Source organism: Podarcis cretensis, assembly GCF_951804945.1.
Source record: "Podarcis cretensis genome assembly, chromosome: 3".
Taxonomy (NCBI): domain Eukaryota; kingdom Metazoa; phylum Chordata; class Lepidosauria; order Squamata; family Lacertidae; genus Podarcis; species Podarcis cretensis.
Window position 1 is genome coordinate 83,989,090 of NC_137172.1, and position 20,260 is coordinate 84,009,349.

The following is a 20,260-nucleotide window of genomic DNA, read 5'->3' on the forward strand; positions in this document are numbered from 1 at the left end:
AGGCTGAGAAACAAGAGAAGAAGAAGTGGCAGAAGGAAAAGATGGTAATGCTAGCCACAGCAGTGAAGCAAGATTACCGCCCCTTAAATGGAGGGAGAGGACGGGGAAAGAATCCACCACTGGGAAGGAATCAATGTGCAAATTGCAAGAAGGAGGGTCACTGGAAGCGGGAGTGTCCTGAACCCTTGAGGTTGGAAGAAGTACGCCCAGGTCCAGGCCCAGGCCCAGGCTCCGGCCCAAGAAACCAGGGACGGGGACGGGGAATGATCCGAGATGGAAGATATCAGAGACCTGGACAAGGACGGAATAGAGACAATTTCATTGGACTGGCAGAAGAGGATTTTACCCAAGACTAGGAACGACCGGACTCCATAAAGTTAGGCTTCCAGGAGCCCACGGTCACGATTCAATTAGGGAGCCATTTAATAGACTTTATGATTGATACTGGGGCTGAATACTCAGTACTCCCAGAACTATTGCAGAAAAAGGCATCCAAAAGTGTAGTCATTAAAAGTGCCACTGGACAGTCAGCTAAGAGATCTTTCCTCCAACCTTTGGAATGCCAGATTGGGGGACATCGTTTAACCCATCAGTTTTTGTATATACCTGAGTGTCCAATACCTCTCTTAGGCAGAGATATGCTGTCCAAATTGCAGGCCCAAATCACCTTCACTCCTCGAGGTCCAGAAATGAAACTGCCATCAAAAGCAGCAGGAATAATTACCCTCTCAGTACCTAAGGAACAATCATGGCGCCTAATGTCAGCCTTGCAAGTCCAACCCACATTAGATACAGAATTAAACAAGCTCCTCCGAACTCTACAGGTGCCACCAGGAGTATGGGCCGAAAATAGCCCACCAGGAATGGCTAAGAATATAGCTCCAATTGTAGTAACCCTAAAACCTATGGCTACCCCTGTATCTGTAAAGCAATATCCCTTACCCCGGCGAGCAGCAGAGGGCATCCAGAAACATTTGGACCGCCTATTAAAATATGGTCTGCTTAAGCCCTGCCAATCAGAATGGAACACACCCCTTTTGCCTGTTCGAAAACCTGGGACAGATGAATACAGGCCAGTACAGGACTTGAGGCTCGTAAACCAGGCTATCGAGACCTTGCACCCAAATGTACCAAACCCATATACCTTGCTGAGTTTGATCCCACCAGAAGCAACATTTTTTACTGTATTGGACTTGAAAGATGCATTCTTCTGTTGCCGGCTGGCACCACAGAGCCAACCTATATTTGCCTTCCAGTGGGAAGACCCTTTGACAGGAACAAAAGGCCAGCTAACCTGGACAAGATTGCCCCAGGGATTCAAAAATTCCCCAACTTTATTTGGCACTGCCTTGGCGAAGGATCTAACAAGTTACCCCTCAATACCGGGAGAAAAGGTGGTTCTGCAATATGTGGATGATCTTATACTAGCGGCAAAGGATTTTGATACCTGTAAAGAAGGGACAGAGGAACTGCTCCACTTGCTCTGGGAAGCTGGCTACCGAGTTTCCCAGAAAAAGGCACAGTTATGTTTAGAAAAGGTCAAATATTTGGGCTTTGACATCTCACACCAACAACGAGCATTGAGACCAGAGAGGAAAGAAGCTATTTGCCTTATCAAGGAACCTACCACAAGAAAACAACTTAGAGGATTCCTGGGAACAGCAGGGTTTTGTAGACTATGGATACCTGATTTCAGCAGTCTGGCCAAGCCCTTACATGAAAGCACTCGAGGTGCAGAAAAGGACCCATTTGTATGGGGACCTGAGCAGAAACAAGCCTTTTTAGTTATCAAACAACGACTTATGGAGGCCCCAGCCCTTGGATTGCCTAATTCGGAAAAACCCTTTCAGCTGTATGTACATGAACAGAATGGGATTGCAGCGGCAGTCCTGACCCAGAGATTAGGAAGTTGGAACCGTCCAGTAGCTTATTTGTCTAAACAATTGGACTCAGTAGCAAAAGGATGGCCTCCATGCCTAAGGGCAGTAGCGGCCACTGCAAGCCTTGTCAAAGAAGCTGATAAATTTACCTTTGGCCAGACGATGTATGTGAATGTACCTCATGCTGTTCTGACACTCATGGAATATAAGGGTAGTTATTGGCTAACGAACCCAAGGATGGCTAGATACCAAGGCCTATTGTGTGAAAATCCCAGGATTCATCTACGAGTAGTGAATATGCTCAATCCAGCGACTTTGCTGCCCCTACCAGAGGTAGATGATGAAGAATCACATGATTGTCTCCAAATAATGGATGAAGTTTATTCCAGTAGACCCGATCTGAAAGATGAGCCATTGAAAAATCCAGATGTTGTATATTATACTGATGGTAGCAGTTACCTGCATGAAGGTGCCAGACGAGCAGGATATGCTGTGGTCACTAATGAGGAAGTTGTGGAAGCTGAAGCTTTGCCTGCTGGCACCTCAGCACAAAAAGCTGAACTTATAGGTTTAACTAGAGCTCTGCAATTGGCAGCTGGATGTAAGGCAAACATCTATACTGATTCTAAATATGCCTTCTTAACCCTGCATGCACATGGAGCTCTATGGAAAGAAAGAGGTCTAATCGGAGCCCACGGGAAGGCCTTGAAATATGGACCTGAAGTAGAAATCCTGTTGGAAGCAGTATGGGCTCCAGAACAGATTGCTGTAATGCACTGCAAAGGTCATGGACGAGGAAGGGATCCAATAACCAGAGGAAATCATGCTGCTGACAAAGCAGCCCGGGAGGCAGCCCAAAAGCCTGTGGGAGGATTTATAGCAGCCCTTATACCAGAGGTAGTTCCAGAAGAAGTTAAACCTCACTATACCCCAGAAGAGAGGAAGTGGGCTGAACAGGAAGGAGCGGTTGTGAAGGACGGTTGGATGATCCTGCCGGATAATAGGATTTATGTACCTCATCATCTAGCAGGCACAATTGTAAGAAATTATCATGAATCTACTCACCTTGGCGGTACTGCAACCAGAGAGAGTCTCAGTCGGAAGTTGTATATTATTAATCTATCACAATTAGCAACTTGCATTTCACAGAAATGTGTTCTTTGTGCTAAAAACAATCCCAGGCAGGGACCGGTACAACCTCCTGGAATTCAGCATGTGGGATACGTCCCCATGGAAAGCCTAATTGTGGACTTCACAGAGTTGGTCCCTTCTAAGGGATTCAAGTATCTCCTTGTGTTTGTAGATACTTTTACCGGATGGGTTGAAGCTTTTCCCACCCGAACGGAAAAGGCACGAGAGGTAACTAAGAGACTCCTCACTGAATTGATCCCGAGGTTTGGATTACCTAGATGCATTGGAAGTGATAATGGGCCAGCATTCATTGATCAAGTAGTACAAGAAGTATGTCGAGTCCTACAAGTGAAATGGAGACTGCATGCAGCATATAGGCCTCAGAGTTCAGGGAAAACTGAAAGAATGAATCGGACTCTGAAAACCCAATTGGCAAAATTAACCCAGGAAACGGGATTGGGATGGGTAGATGTGTTACCCATAACACTGTTTCGTGTTCGGTGTGCACCCACAAAAAGACTTAAGTTGTCACCTTTTGAGCTCCTGTATGGGAGGCCACCCTCCTTTGTTCAGGATATTCCAGCTGACCTTAAACAAATAGGAGACCATGTGACACAGGAACAAGTGCAATCTCTCTCCCGTGTTTTTGTTTCTCTTAACAGGTGGGCCCTCGAGCGCACGCCGTGCAGCATTGCCGAGCCGATTCATCAGTTCCAGGCTGGCGATAGCGTATGGGTGAAAGAGTGGAAACGCGATCCACTTGCACCTAAGTGGCGTGGACCTTACACCGTCTTGCTCTCTACTCCAACAGCGGTGAAGGTAGCTGAGGTGACCCCCTGGATTCATCACTCTCGTTTGAAGAAGTCAGAAGGCAGTTGGACGTGCAAAGGTGACCCCTCTAATCCTTTAAAACTGACTCTCTCCAAAAACCCCTGTATCTAGCCCTACCGGGAACGGGCTAGGTCACGGGCAACATTTAGACGACCGGCCTGCTGCAGCCACAACCTGGAAGCTGGCTGACCTGCGCACGCCTGAAGCTTGAGGAGCGTCTGAACCAGTGACTGTGGACGGGAAGATTCTCTTATACAATTGATTGACTGCCCCCTTGTGGAACAATTATAAGGGATATTACTCATTGGGGATCCTCGGGATATATGTTTTGGTCTTGGTGGTTCCCCATTTTTGTCACTGGGGGAATTATATTGGGGCTAATATTTATTTGCTATCACAATAAGGTAATCTTTTGTGGAAGGAATGCATATGCTAGACATCAACATGATTTTATTATTAATCCTGATCCCTTGGGAAGGGGAAGGGTCCTTGAATCTGACCAAATTTGCTAAATATGGATTCCGCCATGACCACAATATGTGGGTAGGCTTAGCTGAGATGGTAGCCAATGTTGCAAATAGGACTAATTGCCTTGTTTGCTCTCTTGGGCCAGATGATTCAGAGGGAGGTATGCCCTTATTACCGATACCATTAAATGCCATTGGTATGGTAAGCGAAATGCCACACCAAACAGAAGTACAGAATTTCCCCGGATGGAACTCAACTAAACCAATACGAGTTATACCTGTGCAAGGGGAATTCTGTGTGCATAAATCATCAGATGCAGCTGATCCTACCATGATAGGCTCTTCTCATTGCCACTATACTTGGGATTATATTAAGAATAGTCAAACCTGGGCAAACGGTACTACGTATCGAACTCGGAATACCTTGCCCTGTGCACCTCCTTTTATTCATGCATGGAAAATGGTATGGAACATAACTGTGACAGAAGAAGGCAATCTAACATACTGCACTGTGAACTCTCTACCCCTTTTGATATTTCGCCTTCTGCACTCCACGTACCAAAAACCTCAGACCCGATGGTTGTGGTGGATATGTGGAGAATGGGCATACAAGAAACTCCCTTCCAAATGGAGTGGGACTTGTTTCTTGGGATGGGTATTACCACCAATGTGGATTATGCCCACTAGTTCGGCCAAGCGTACACGAAGAAACGCTGACATTTCTCATATAGCAGGAGGAAGTACCCAAAGTTGGAGCGGTACTGATGATTGGCCACCAGAGCGCATTATAGCCTATTATGATCCTGCCTCCTGGAATCCTGGTGAGCTCATACAAGGGGCACGGGATCCTATTTATAATCTAAACAGAATAATTCGATTGCAAGCAGTAGTGGAACTTGTAACCAATGCAACGGCCCAGAGTTTGAGACTTATTGCACAACAGTTGGATGAAAGTAGAGCCGCCATTTTGCAGCTGAAAATGGGAATGGATTATGTACTTGCCAGGCAGGGAGGCCTATGTGGAATCTTGAACTTGACAGGGAATGCCTGTTGCTTCAACATTTCTGATAATGGTGAGGCAATCCGTGTGTTGGCCACAAAGATGGAGAATATAGCACATGTCCCAGTACAAACATGGGAAGGATGGGATATGGGATGGCTCACCAATTGGTTACCTAATGTCGCAGGACTCAAAGGGATACTATTGTCTTGCTTGTTTTTCTTGACAGTAGTAATAATGGTTTTATGTATGGTGCCATGTATCATTTCATGTTTTAGAAGTACAATTAGCAAGATGATTTCAAATGAAACTCTACCTCATATCATGGCCCTATACAGAGCTTTACCTCAGGAATATGATGAAGGTCAAGCTATCAAGGACACTTGGGATGAAGGTCCTTGAGCTTGAAAGGGGGGAATGAGGCATCTAATCATAAGCCTGCATTTTTATTAAAGCTTATATGTTTAATCAGGGCCTGTATCTTAAAAGACCAGTCTTAGAAGACCAGTTGCCTAAAAACCTTGACAAGATATTTTTACTCCTAGACAAGGGGCCCCCCTGATTTATAGCAGAAAACAATTCTCAAAGTCGTAAAAAGGGAATTACAGGCTGACAGCCAAGGTTACACTGACCCTACAAATTAAGGGTGGATAAATAGTAAAATGAGCCATATCTTCTTCCTAAGGTTAAGAAGGTCAAGAGCAGTGAAAAAGCATCTAGCTGGCAGAAACAGAACATTTTCTGGGAAGACTTTTCAAAAGCTGTTTGTTTCTTAAACTAAGATCCTTTTAAGATTTCTTTTCCTTTTAAAAGGTTGTTTATGTATTAAATATATTAGTTTAAATATAATTATGCAAAGGATTTAAGAAATGCTAGATTCTTATTACATATAGTTGGAAGAGATCACAGGGGCCATCAGGCACCAGCCCCCCCTTGCCAGACAGAAGACACCAATCGAGCGCTCTTGATATATGGTTGTCAGGCCTTTTGTTTAGAAACCTTCAAATGAAGGAGATCTCAATGTTGATGTGAACTCAATCTTTGACATATGCATAAGATAAAAATTCAAGATTAATTATCTGTTTTGGAAGGCAATAGGGCAAGGAGGGCAAGAGGTGAGCTGGTAATTAAGATTCCTTGTTGAGACACATGTAAGATATATTACTACTTATTTGTCATTTATAGATAGAAGAATATATAGCTTTTTATTTTCCATAAAAGGGCAAGAAGGAAATGGGTGTATCTTTTGTGATTGGCTCTAGCAAACAGCCAATAGGAATTTCAACCAGGCTGATTGGACAGAGGCAGCCACAGGAGGAGCAAGGGGGCTGGATTAAGGAAATATAAGTGCTGGCCAGAATGGCAAGAGGCCAGGCCAGAGCTTGGTAACCATATACCACTGTGCCTCATATTTATTTGTCTGACAAATAAATTACTATTTTAATTTCTCTACTGCTGCGTTGAATATTTCATTCCAGCTAAGCGTTAACCACAAGCAGGGTGCTACAATATAAGTATCTAGCATTACCTCATTAAAATCTACTGAGGTTTCTAATGGGAATATTATTAGATGACTACATGGTTTAGTTGAATATATATTCTTTGGCTGGATTTCAGGTTCTCTTATCAATATCAAACTCTACTAGTGATGTGTTGGTATTGAGCAATCACAGTGTTCACTGTGGTTTTAAACTGCATTGTGTTCTCATCTCTTTCTGTGGAAGATAATGTCCCTTTAGAATGTTTCCAAGCTAATATGAAGATATTCCTCACTGGGATGTATTAGCAGTAACAGTAGAGTAAGACTGCTTATGCTTTTTGTATGCTATATAGAAGCTACTGAAATGTATTCTGGAATATATGGAAAATAAGTACACCAGCCCTGATTAGCACAGAAAAGTGACAATTGGGTAATAACATTAGCTGGTCCTAATAAAGGTATCTGCTGAATGCATATAAAGAGCTGTAAACTCCTGGTTCTATTTAATGTTTCATGAATAGTATTCTTATTACTGTATTATGAAGCAACATGTGACCCTAATGAGATGAAGGATGGCCTATAAATTTTGGAATCAAATGAAAACAACAATGTCACAAGCATGATCCCATGTTCCCCAGAGCCTTATTCAGTCTGGATATGAACCAATCTATAAAAAAAATAGAAAGAAAAAACTAATTATGTAGCTAAAATTAATCTCCAGCTTTGTTAATGTATCTAAGTACTTCCTGATGGGAGCAAGCCCTTTACCTCAGTAACTCATTATGAAACTTGAATTATTTTTTTTACTTGGCAAGATGTAATCCAAGAATTCCCCAACCATTTTTGGGAGGAACATTTGGAAAATGAAAGCTGTTGTGGGCCCCACAAAATGCCCATTTCAATAAAAATAAAAATTAGTGATGTTCAGATGTACCTCTGAAATACACCATATGAAACCTGCTGCCGTAATAACAGATAAAAATTAGGCAACCCCCATTGTCCTACTAAACCAACAATCCTCAATTAAAACGAGGTGCAGGCAGGGGGCCTTGGTGGGAGACCTTAGATCTAGCTTGTTATAGCTGCCACAGTATAGCACCTGGGAATAAGCTCTACTGAACTCAAACAGACTTCCTTCTGAGTAGACTTGTATAGGATTTCTTTGATAAGTCTTCATAGCTCCTGCTGCAGACTGTGTGAAACTTTCGTCCTGCACACTCCCCACCCCCAACCACCTTTTTGTTGGTTTTTGTGTGCTTGCTTAACATCCAGCCAGAAAAACAGTTCTGGTGAACTTAAAACCTGCTACTATATTGTGACAGTTGTTCCTTTGGGGTTTTCTTCTAATAAACCAGTATGGCTACCTTAAATTTTTGGTTACTAACTTGGGCAGATTTCATCTGAAAGACCATGCAACAATAAATAATTCTTCAAGTTTAAGGGTTCAAGTAGCAGGCAAAGAGGGAAAAGATCCATAATACTGCACAGTTGTTAGAAATTCCTTTAGGCTACAAGCTTTTCCAGGAGAGGTGAATTTTATAAAGTCAGTATTCGCTTATTTTCAGCCATGGCTGTTGTGTCGTGCTTAAGCCCACCCTCCAAAAACAAACCCACAACACATCTCCTATAATGGGATCCTATTCATCAATGTTTTCATACTGCATCCTTTGAAAGGCAGTTCAGTGAGCTGTATTGAAAGATACTTTTTTAAAAATCCTATATCACTCTGTAGGGAATTGTATATTTAGGGCAGGCTGCCAGACTGTAAGAAACACAAAAGAACAGGCATGGGTTAGTGACTAAACGTCAGTCAAATGCTCCCAACATATAAACTCATATAACCGCCACACTTTGAAGTATTGCTATTATTTTATAGACTTATATCCTTCCTGTCAAGGGAGGCTACCTATGCAGTAGCAAAATACAATAAAAATGCAAATGGGAAAAAGTACCAAACATTGGCATGAAAATAGCAGAAGCAGAAAAATGTGCTAAAAGACACATCCATAAAATAATTCAAATGCAGATGGAACTTAAGGATCTGCTAGAGAATCCAGTTGGCAGAAGAATGAAGTTGCTTCAGTAGCAGTTGTTGCTGTACGTCTGTGTGGCCCCAGAAGATAATGGGGTAGAGTTGTCTCATGGCTAAAGGAAGATATGATTGCCTTTTTCTGCACATAGCAGACCCTTCACATGACAGTAGGCTGCCCATCAGCTGCTTGTTATTTTAACATTTATCACCAGGATCATGCCATTATGACAGTCTGGTGGCTTGAGATTATGGCACATGCAGAAGCTGTGGGCAAGGTTTGAGAAGAATGGGTTGGTCAGTTGCCCTCTGCCCCCCAAATAATCCTGAAGCGTTTGCATCAGGCTATTTGCATACTAGGAATAAAATACTGCTATTTATATTGAGATGTTCTCAAAAGGACTTCACAGTCACATAACATTTCTTTAGTGACCCTACCTTAAGACATGCTAGTATATTTACGTCCACATTGCAGATCCGGGTCTGAGATAGAGAAATAGTATTTTGCTCATGACCACAGAGCCTAGGACTTGCCAATCAGAAGGTCAGCGGTTCGAATCCCGGTGACTGGGTGAGCTCCCATTGCTCGGTCCCTGTTCCTGCCTACCTAGCAGTTCAAAAGCATGTCAAAGTGCAAGTAGATAAATAGGTGCCGCTCCGGCAGGTAAATGGCGTTTCCGTGCGCTGCTCTGATTCGCCAGAATCAGCTTAGTCATGCTGGCCACATGACCCGGAAGCTGTATGCCAGCTCCCTCGGCCAATAAAGCGAGATCAGCGCTGCAACCCCAGAGTCTGCCACGACTAGACCTAATGGTCAGGGGTCCCTTTACCTTTACTAACAGAATCAGTGGCTTAGTGGAAATTTGAACCAAGGATGGTTTTTTTCATAGCTAATGTTCTTGCCAGCAATCAGTGTGCCGCTTGATGTTTTATGTTCATGTTTTCATCCATGGTTATTGAAGCACCTCACAGAAATGCAGGCAAATGCTGCTTTGAAGTCAGAAGTGTTTCATACAACTGCCATGAACTCTATGGCAGTCCTAAGCGTGAGGTGCATTGTTAAACTGTGTGTTGCTTCTAGGTACTGCACAGTTGCTCAGATCCCAACCAAGTAATCCGAATGCTTTCCCTTTGCTTCTCTTTGCAGTGGCTGTGATTCTGAGTAATCTATGTTTATTACTCATCTTTCTGTCGTGCAGCACCCTACTTGTGGTTAACGCTTAGCTGGAATGAAATATTCAATGCAGCAATAGAGAAATTAAAATAGTAATTTATTTGTCAGACAAATAAATATGAGGCACAGTGGTATATGGTTACCAAGCTCTGGCCTGGCCTCTTGCCATTCTGGCCAGCACTTATATTTCCTTAATCCAGCCCCCTTGCTCCTCCTGTGGCTGCCTCTGTCCAATCAGCCTGGTTGAAATTCCTATTGGCTGTTTGCTAGAACCAATCACAAAAGATACACCCATTTCCTCTTGCCCTTTTATGGAAATCAAAAAGCTATATATTCTTCTATCTATAAATGACAAATAAGTAGTAATATATCTTACATGTGTCTCAACAAGGAATCTTAATTACCAGCTCACCTCTTGCCCTCCTTGCCCTATTGCCTTCCAAAACAGATGATTAATCTTGAATTTTTATCTTAAGCATGTGTCAAGGATTGAGTTCACATCAACATTGAGAGATCTCCTTCATTTGAAGGTTTCTAAACAAAAGGCCTGACAACCATATATCAGGAGTGCTCGATTGGCGTCTTCTGTCTGGCAAGGGGGGCTGGTGGCTGACTTAATTTCAGGATAGTTACAACTCTTACAACTATATGAAATAAGAATCTAGCATTTCTTAAATCCTTTGCATAATTATATTTAAACTAATATATTTAATACATAAACAACCTTTTAAAAGGAAAAGAAATCTTAAAAGGATCTTAGTTTAAGAAAGAAACAGCTTTAGAAAAGACTTCCCAGAAAATGTTCTCTTTCTGCCAGCTAGATGCTTTTTCACTGCTCTTGACCTTCTTAACCTTAGGAAGAAGATATGGCTCATTTTACTATTTATCAACCCTTAATTTGTAGGGTCAGTGTAACCTTGGCTGTCAGCCTGTAATTCCCTTTTTACGACTTTGAGAATTGTTTTCTGCTATAAATCAGGGGGGCCCCTTGTCTAGGAGAAAAACATTGCCAAGGTTTTTAGGCAACTGGTCTTCTGCCTGGCATGAAACAGAACATTTTTAAGCTCATTCTTAAAATACAAGCCCTGATTAAACATATAAGCTTTAATAAAAATGCAAGCTTATGATTAGATGCCTCAGTCGTCCATTAGAATATGAATTTCATGAAGCTGTGGTTGAAGTGCAATAGACTGGCCGTTGTTCAGTGAACGGAGCAATTAAAAATGAAAGAAAACCCCCTTCAAGTACTTGCAAAGCCATTTTTTTCCTGAGAGCTATTTGGGTCTCCTTTTAATGAGACGCGCTCTGACTCACTGCTGAGAATGTTATAGATTGCATTGTGCTCTGGACCTGAATAAGTAACTTTTTGCATTCAGTTACAGATAGGTAGCCGTGTTGGTCTGCCATAGTCAAAACAAAAAAATTCCTTCCAGTAGCACCTTAAAGACCAACTAAGTCAGTTCTTGGTATGAGCTTTCGTGTGTGTATCTGAAGAAGTGTGCATGCACACGAAAGCTCATACCAAGAACTGACTTAGTTGGTCTTTAAGGTGCTACTGGAAGGAATTTTTTTGTTTTTGCATTCAGTTGGTATTAATAAGCAACTGCAACCAACTTCTCTTTATGCTTTAGAAAAAAAACTGCACCTCTGCATTTCCTTCCCCTACAACAGAACTTTCCAAACTGTGTGTCACGACATGTTAGTGTGTAGGTTTGTCATGTGAATGCTCCCCAAGCTCCTCCTGGGTCTGGAAAGGGGTTAGTTTAACCTTAGGTCTGCTAGTAAAACTGAATTACTGTGTCGCAGTATGTTTAAAAAGTGTGTCACCAACATGAAAAGTTTAGAAAGCTCTGCCCTACAGAATCGCCATATGAAAGTTGATGGAACTTCAGATATGATATTTGCATGTTTGTAAGCAAAAGGTACTGTACAGTATCCCTTTATTGGAACTTTGAATTTCCAGCATAATAATTAAACAACACTTCTGATTGTTTTCCAGCCTAGTTGATTCATGGGAAAGTGATATGGGAGTACATTCTCTAACATTTCCATCCAAAACCTGCTTGGAATTGCTGCTGATACTGTCTCAGAGTAATGCTTCGCTGCCACCTTCCCTTCGCTGGATGAATTCTTTCCAGGTAAAGAAATGATGGCCTATCCCATAATGTACCTAACGTTAAGAAGAGTATAGAATCCAGACCATTGTCCAAAACCATAGGTTAACAAACCTGAATATCAAACTACAGTTTGATCCTTGTTTGGTAATCTGGTTTGTTAAATAATTATGGTTTGTGCAACACCTAGTTTTGCTTATATGGATGAAGTAGAAAACTGGTTTGTTACAAGGGCATCTATGCAAAAAAACAAACAAACAAACAAACCCAAAACTACATCCATTTACTGACTGTGAATTTATGGAGTCATTTATCTGATTTGAGATGAATGTGTTTACTGTTCCAAGCATAGATAACGTCTCCCTATTCTATTGGGCATTAAGAAGCTATGTGGTTATAATCAGTTTTGGTGCCGATATTGATATGTCTGCAAAACGGGGCCTCTTCTGGCCTTATCTGGATATAATGTTTTCTCCTGTGACTGAGTGTGAGCCATGTCCCTGCTGCTATCTCCTGCTATATTGCTTGTTTCCAGTTAATACACAGAAAGCGGCATCATGATGAGTCAGACCATTGATCCCCCTATCCCAGTATTGTTTACAGTGACCAGCAATGGCTCCTCAGGGTTCTGAGAGGACATTTCCACCCCTACCTGGATATGCCAAGGATTGATTCTCTATTCTTACATGTGGAAAGCAGATGCTCTACTGCTGAGTTTGTAGCCCTTGCCCTTAACTGCAGTCTTCAGCTAGCTTCTTGTTTTTACTTTGTTCACAGCCCTGGGCTTTGTGTGTGTGGGGGGGGAGCTGCCATATTTTGGTGATGCTGTTGAAAGTGGCTGGGATCCAAAAGGTGCAACCTCTGTAAAGTTAATTCCTGAAACAGTAGACCGCCGGCCCCCCCGGTCATGCTGTTTTTTGAGGCATCCTTAAATTTCAAAAACAGCAAAACAGCTGGATCTTTTTTCTTCCTTTCTTAAAAAAATTTCCAAGTCACCCTCTACCACTATGTATACTAGGGAAGCAATCAGTCTCCTGAATAAACTAGTACATTAAGTCCAAACCAGTACAATTGTACCTTGGAAGTCGAATGGAATCCATTCTGGAAGTCTGTTCGACTTCCAAAGCATTTGACTTCCAAATCACAGATGCTCCTGCAGCCAATCAGAAGCTGCAGAAGCCCCGTTGGACGTTCAGCTTCCAAAAGAACGTTCGAAAACCGGAACAGTCACTTCCGGGTTTGTGATGTTCGAAAGCCAAAATGTTCGAGAACTAGGCTGTTTGAAAACCAAGGTATGACTGTATTTGCAATTCAGCCCCTACCATCCCTTCACTTAGTAGCACCTTCATTTGTCTACTCCTTGCTTCCTTTTCCCCTCAAGCTTACTTTTCCTTCCCCTTCCATTGTTCCTGGTTTTCAGACCTGATTCCTGCTATGCTACTTAATTGTATCTTTCCTTCAGCATATCTCTTGACTCAGTGCTCTTTAGTGTCGCTTTTCAAGTTCTCAGCCTGCCCCTCAAAGTCATTCGCTTCCCTAAGGAAGTTGCAATCTCAAATTGGCCTTTTTGCACAGTAAAGGACTGCAGAAATATTATGATGCTTTTGTTTCCTGAGTACTTAGAATGTTCACAAACATTCTGTGCCACCGAATCTGCTCAGCCAGTTGATGTCAGAGCCTTCAGTACCACAGGTTCAGTACCATATAAATTTCTAATGGGGAAAGAAATCCAAGATCCACACACACACACACACACACACACACACCCTAGGTTATATAATCTCTAACCTTCAGTGTGGAGTATTTATTGATAAGTTTTTATGCTCCATCCTTCCTCCAGATAAGAGCACAGGGTGACTTACAAAACAACATATAATATAAACAGAAATATAAAATATTTCATTTAACAAGATTTATGTACTGTTATACCAACAAAAAAAACTCAAAACAGTTTACACCAAACAATATAATATACTCATTGAAAATACTCATAAAATCAAAGTATTAAAAGCAAGTCAACACAAAATTGTATCAAAATAAAAATACAAACCAGCCAGCGATTTTAAAACACATATGCATCTTAAAATTGCATGTTAAAATAAAACAGAATAAAACCATGCATTCATTATGAAAATAGTGTAATAATAAGCCAACATCATCAGTTTGCCTTTCTTGATCACTCTCCTTCCAACGTGGTGTTAAACATCACAAGTCGTGATCCTCAGTGTGCTCTGCCATGATTAGCCTCTTTTATTTCAGTGGATCATGGGCATGCAAAGTGCTTACCATCTTCAGTGTTTATCTTCATTCTACACATATGACTGGGTATTCTATTATACTAGTAGAGTAATACCCTTTGTGTTGATGTGGAGGTTGCATGTGTGGAGGCTGGGTTTGTCAGATCTGAGAAGACTTTTCCCAAATGCCCTCACCTTCAGGGACAAGGACCGTGGCATCTGGCAAAGAGGGCCTTCTCAGAGATGGTGATTATCTATGGAACATTCTTCCCCAAGAAGTTAGGGTGGCACCAGCACTGGTGTCTCAGGTGCTAGGCTGAAATGTATTTATTCAACAAGTTTTTAGCAGATATTTCATTGTGTCAATGCTGGTTATTACTCTTTACGCTTTACGTTTTAATCTACCTCAGTTTTCTGTTTCAGGAATAAATTATTTTTACAACCTTCTTATAAACGTTTTATTGTTCCATTTTACTATCTTACGTTGTGAGTCACTTTGAAAACTGGGAAAGTAGAAAAGCAGCATATAAATTCATGAAACTCTATATAGTGGCACTCCTCTAGCTGCGTACCTTTCAGGATACGAACATGGCAAACCCAGAAGTATTTTTTCGTGTTTCACCATGCGTGCATGTGCAGAAGCGCTCTACGAGCTGCGCACATGTGCAGAAGCGGTGCTCCGGTTGTGAATTCCTTGGGATGTGGCCGGACTTCTGGAATGGATCCCATTCACAACCGGAGGTACCACTGTATCTGTGTCTTTAAAAGTAAAATCCAGTATACCACACTTAGGGTGACAAAAATAGTTTTTAGAACATGCTCCCCTCCTCTTCTCTCTCTCTCCCCACCCCCAGTTTCAGGCACCCATAAAACAAAACTATGGTCTACTTAATTCCAGCAATCCTTGTTTTACTTCGCAACCTTCAGAATTGATGTCTGGTGGATATTAAAGCAAAATACTTGCTTTTCCACAACAGCAGCACTGAGAGAAATGTGGTAAATGGCATAATGTATCATCATAAAGATTCAGTATCTTAAGAAGTTGTGTGGCTTGGGTTTTGTTTCTGTTACTTCCTGTGTTCCTAGAGATAAGAAGAGCCAAGATAATGTTAGCAAATCACCAGCAGAGATTGCTTGTACCTTGGAAGTGCTTCTCTCTGTAATCACTTTTGTACCAGAAGCTCAGTTTTGTGCCAGAAGCTCAGTTCTCTTGAACCATTACCTTACCCTGAACAGCTTATTAAATGTATATGGGGCTGGTTAATAGAACTTGTAAGTTTCTGTTCATTTTGTCTGCTTTGAACAGAATAGTGATTTATAACTTTTAAAAAATTAATAGTGGTGATGGATAGTGGTGGTATTTAACCTGTAACTGGGAGGAAGAACTATCCAGTTGTAAAGTACCAGAATTGTTTTTGGTTTTCTTTAAACCCCACTATGTGCAGAGAGTTTTGGGTGGCTAATTTTAACAGGACTTTGCTCACTACCCTGCTTTTCCAAATGTACTTAATATATTCAAGGAAGACATTAATATATATAAGGAAAACAGCCAGTGGCATCAAGTTAGGTTTGGACGTAGGTCCTGTGTCACAAGTCACATCAGTTGAAAGTGATCCCATGAGTGTAGAAGCCAGCATTTCAGAAGGAAAAGAAGGGCCCTCAGTAATCAGCATTGTCATTTCTGACAGAACTGATCACCAGTTTGGTGGGGGAGAATAAGAGTCCAGCCATCTTCTCCTATAACCACCCAAAAGGTGAACAATATCCACAGAAATAACTTGCCTTGATGGGTGGTTCAGTGGAGATTTGGGAAGATTTATTGTCTGCACAAAATACTTCAGATTGGGGCCAATGCCTCAAGCATATGCAGACAGCACTTCTGTCGTTACTAGGATTTACATTAAGGGTGCTTTGAGGTGAGTGACTAGGGATGCCAAAGCTAGCTTGAACTGGAGAGAAGTTCCACAAAAATGTGCTGTGACATGAGAAATTGTTTTATGAAATTTGCAGCTCTCAGAGTAAAATGTTTTAAAGGAATAATGTGCACGTTAGTAATTATCCACCACTTGCTTTAAGCAGGGCTGGATAACATATAGCCCACTAGAAGTTGCTGAACCACAACTTTAATCCACCGTGGCTGTTGGCCATTCTGGGATTGATGGAAGTCCTAGATCAGCAACATCTGGGGAGACACAGGCTAACCAGCTCTGATCAAATTAAACAAAGTAGACACTGTAATAAAATGTATCTGATGTACAGGGATGCAATCTTATTGAACTCTGGCTTTGTTTTCATAGCTGGGCAAATACAGTTGAAGATGCTTGGTATTTCAAAAGAGGGGGCATGACATTCAGCATATGAAAATCCTTTACTTTATCACCAGACTTGCTCAGCATCCCATTCAAATGATGATCATCTGGTGGTAGGAAAACCGAGTGGCGCTGACATTCATTCAGAGAGGAAATGTACAAAATTACTGGGGCTCGCAGCCCATTACAAGATGTGGTTGTGAAACAGAAAAGCAATTTGGATGTGATGAAGTGTACTAGAATGGAGAAGAGAAGTTATTAAGCTTGTCTTGTATTTGCCAATTGAAGTGTGAGAGGTGTTTTTGAGTGTGTTGCGGCCTTCCCTTCAAGAGGCCTTCAGCCAAATCCATAGTAGTTGCCTGTACTCTGAAATCAAAGCCCTTCATTTCATCATATTGATAGTGGTGACTGTCTCATGTTCCAATCAAGCTATCCTTTTTTAAACTAATTATCCCGATAATTGGCTGATTAGACCCAGAGACATAATGACATAAAGCATCCATGGGATTAAGTGTGCTCACTATAGAGAAGAGAGAGGTCTCACCACCTTGCTAGAAGTACGTTGGCAGGTTCTGTGGGGCCAGCTTGAGTGCGGTAGCTGAGCAGGCCCCACCACAACTGCCTTAGGCTTTCAGATGGAATAAAGGGGGAGAATTGCAGCTCCAAAGTTGCCATGGACTCTTGGTTCTTAGTAACCACTTGCCCAATCAGAATTCATTTGGAGTAGGCACTGCTGTTGCTGCATCTTGTTTTGTTAATCTGTGAAACTATTCTGTCCTATCTTTTGGTCCTCAAAAGGGCATCCCCGTTCAGTAAGCTTGGAAGATCATCAATTTTGCAACAGAATTCTTAGGTTACTATGTGCAGCTGTTTTTCTTCAAATTCTAAACTTTTCAGTGTGGAGCTCAAACTGTATATTTCATACCATTCTGGAGAACCACTGTCATTTAGTGTAGACTGTACTGACCTTGATAGATAGACCTGTGGTCTGACTCGGGATACGACAGCTTACTATCTGCCCCACCACCTCCACATGTGCAAGTGAAAAAGCAGTATGGACAGTGGTTTAGGGTGTGAAAACGATCAGAGGGGAAAGGATTAATCAGCTTTTCTTGGTGTGCGTTTTTTTAAAATGCAGAAGAATAAGGAAAAACACAGAACTCTGTAACATGTAGTTTGAGTCCTAAGAATAGCTAGTATTGAAATACACGCTTTTGTTTCTTCTCATCTTCCTCTAGTTGGTTTTCCAGAGTGGCACATTGCCATTTGCAGTTCTTCTATTTGAAGGATTGTGGAGTTATCTTATCAAGGAGATTTCTCATAATGTGACACATGGTAATACGCCAGACAGATAAAGGAATGCTGTAACTTCTGTTTTAAGTTCGCCTTTTTTAAAAAAGAAATGCTCACATCGGTTGTTGGCATTTCTTCTTCCTATATGGAAAAGAGAAGCCTGGAGAAATAATATGGCCCCCTTTTCTGTTTAAATTTGTGAAATAATGTACTTTGAAAGTTTTGGTATTAGTCCTGCTGAACAGGCTGAAAAAAAACCTGCTGTTTCAAGTCATTTTTTATAGCCATGGTTAGTAAATGCACTTTCAGCTGTTATTTCCCCCCAGCAAAGTGGTAGCTACTGACACCTTCAATTAATTGCAGGTGTCTGCTTCTTCTTGGGTGCCCTGGGGATATATCTCATTAGGAGATGTATATCTTATTCTAAAGAATTATAGTTAGCATCCATTTTAGAATTATCAGTTTAAGAAATATGTTTTTATCTTAGTGCTAGAGCCTTTTGTATGCATAAAAAATCATCTGTGAAGTTCATGTTTTGCAACTCTAAAAAAAGAAGTTCAGAGTCAGGCTTGATTCTCACTGCATGCCTGGCTCTTTAGACCAGTGATTCTCAACTGTGGGCCATATGGTCCTCTGGGGGTCCCCAGGAAATTCCAAGGGGGGCAAAGATGAAAATTGTGTAAATGGGGGGCCACAGCATAAGACTAGGGGGCCACAGAGGGAACCAAGAAGTGAAGAAAACAGAGAAGTGACCGAGAAAAGAAAACAGAATATCTAAAAAGTTTCCACAGCTTTGGGATAAAGCAAAATTGTTTTTCAAGGCTTTTCCTACTTCATATTCAGTAGAATCAGGTTTCAGTCGTGTGAATTATTTACTCGGCCTAACGTGGAATTGCCTTAACTGAATGGACAGAGGTGGTCTTCAGTTATCCCTCACAGCAATAGAACCGGATATAAAAAAGCTTGTTTCTGGTCATCAAGCACAAGGGTCACATTGATTGAGAAATACAAAGTATAAATTTTTAGGTAATTGTATTTTGTATTAATTATAAATAAAACATGTTCTGTTTACAGACAAAACATTTAAATAGCTACCTTTCTACCGGTGGGACGGTGGGGGCACGGTCAGTAAAAGGCTGAGAAAGAACACTGCTTTAGACAAATGTCTGCAACATTTAATGCCATTAAAATTAAGACAGCTTTTTCTGGCTTTGCACATTTTAGGAATAGACGTGTTGTGGTTTTAACCAAAAATGCTTGATGCTTTAATTATAGAGTCACCCTTCCATTTCTCTATACTGTACTGTATTAGAACGCTCCTTGTCTTCAGCTGTCTACTCTGTTATCTTGGGCCTCAGGACTGTGCTGGTCTTGTCATTTGATTTCCTTTTAAACTGGAAATTACAGAGTTTGGACTTGGGGCCCTTATGAATGCCAGACATGTGAGCTGTAGCTTCTTCCTGGAACTCCTGCCTGGAACACCACAGCAGACTGTGATTGTTCCCATTTCTCACTTTTAGGTACTCCAGGGGGCAGTAGGTGGTCGCATGAAGTTTATTGTTAACAGCCTTTGAGTAAAGGCATTAAACTTCCAGACTTCTCAAGACTGGCTAGTGAAGACTAGCCTCTGATGGCTTTCTTAAAAAGAAATAAAAATGAATTAGGAACTATAGTAGCTGGTTAGAGCAGGTTCTTTTTCATCTTTCCTTTTGATTATACTTCAAACAGTGTTAGTGATTTAAAGCCTTCAGATGCTATGAAAAGGAATGAGATGCTTATAGTTCAGTTCTTGATTACACTGTGAAGATATTATGATGGTGCAATATTTTATGCTTGGCTAAGTATAGATTTTGAATAAAAGAATTTAATTACACTGAATAAATACTAGAGAAAGTTCTCCAGTTACATTTCATTAATGGTTCATGCTTCTAGCAATGAACTAATTTAATTTCATTCCTGCTGCTAAAGGTCTGTGTGTGTGTGTGTTTGTGTATCCCCTCCCAATGTTTTTATTGAAAATGTAAATCTGTTAGAACATAAATGCAAATGAAATGATACATATCTAACTACTTGTACATACTTTATGCTTTGCACTTCTTGGTGCTGTTGGATGTAATAGTGTATAGCAAACTTCTAATTGCATTTCTATCAACTGTAAATGCATAAATTTGTTATATAATTTACCCACCAATATTTACAATTCTCTCAATAGTTATTGAGCTTCTACTTAGGTTACTTCTAATTGCCCTAAAAGCTGACCCATGATATACCGTAATTAGTGAGTTTTTCCTCTCCCTTAATTAGTTATCTTCTTG

At 41.2% G+C, this 20,260-nt stretch overlaps 1 protein-coding gene and 1 long non-coding RNA gene across 6 annotated transcripts in view; one reads left to right on the forward strand and one right to left on the reverse strand.

Moving 5' to 3' along the window:
- The window catches only part of UBE3D (ubiquitin protein ligase E3D), a 62,463-nt gene that overhangs the window by 27,570 nt on the left and 14,633 nt on the right, over positions 1-20,260 (forward strand). The window contains exon 9 of one of the 2 annotated variants that reach the window (XM_079970531.1): positions 11,992-12,130. The exons of the other annotated variant lie outside the window; for it this stretch is intronic. Coding sequence (XP_079826657.1) covers positions 11,992-12,130 — 139 coding nt within the window. The remainder of the gene's footprint in view (positions 1-11,991; positions 12,131-20,260) is intronic. 2 annotated transcript variants of the gene reach the window in all.
- Positions 15,140-20,260, reverse strand: part of LOC307212956 — a 44,455-nt gene continuing 39,334 nt past the window's right edge. For all 4 annotated transcript variants that reach the window (XR_013837284.1, XR_013837285.1, XR_013837286.1 and 1 more), the window contains one exon: positions 15,140-15,425. This is a non-coding gene — a long non-coding RNA (uncharacterized lncRNA). The remainder of the gene's footprint in view (positions 15,426-20,260) is intronic.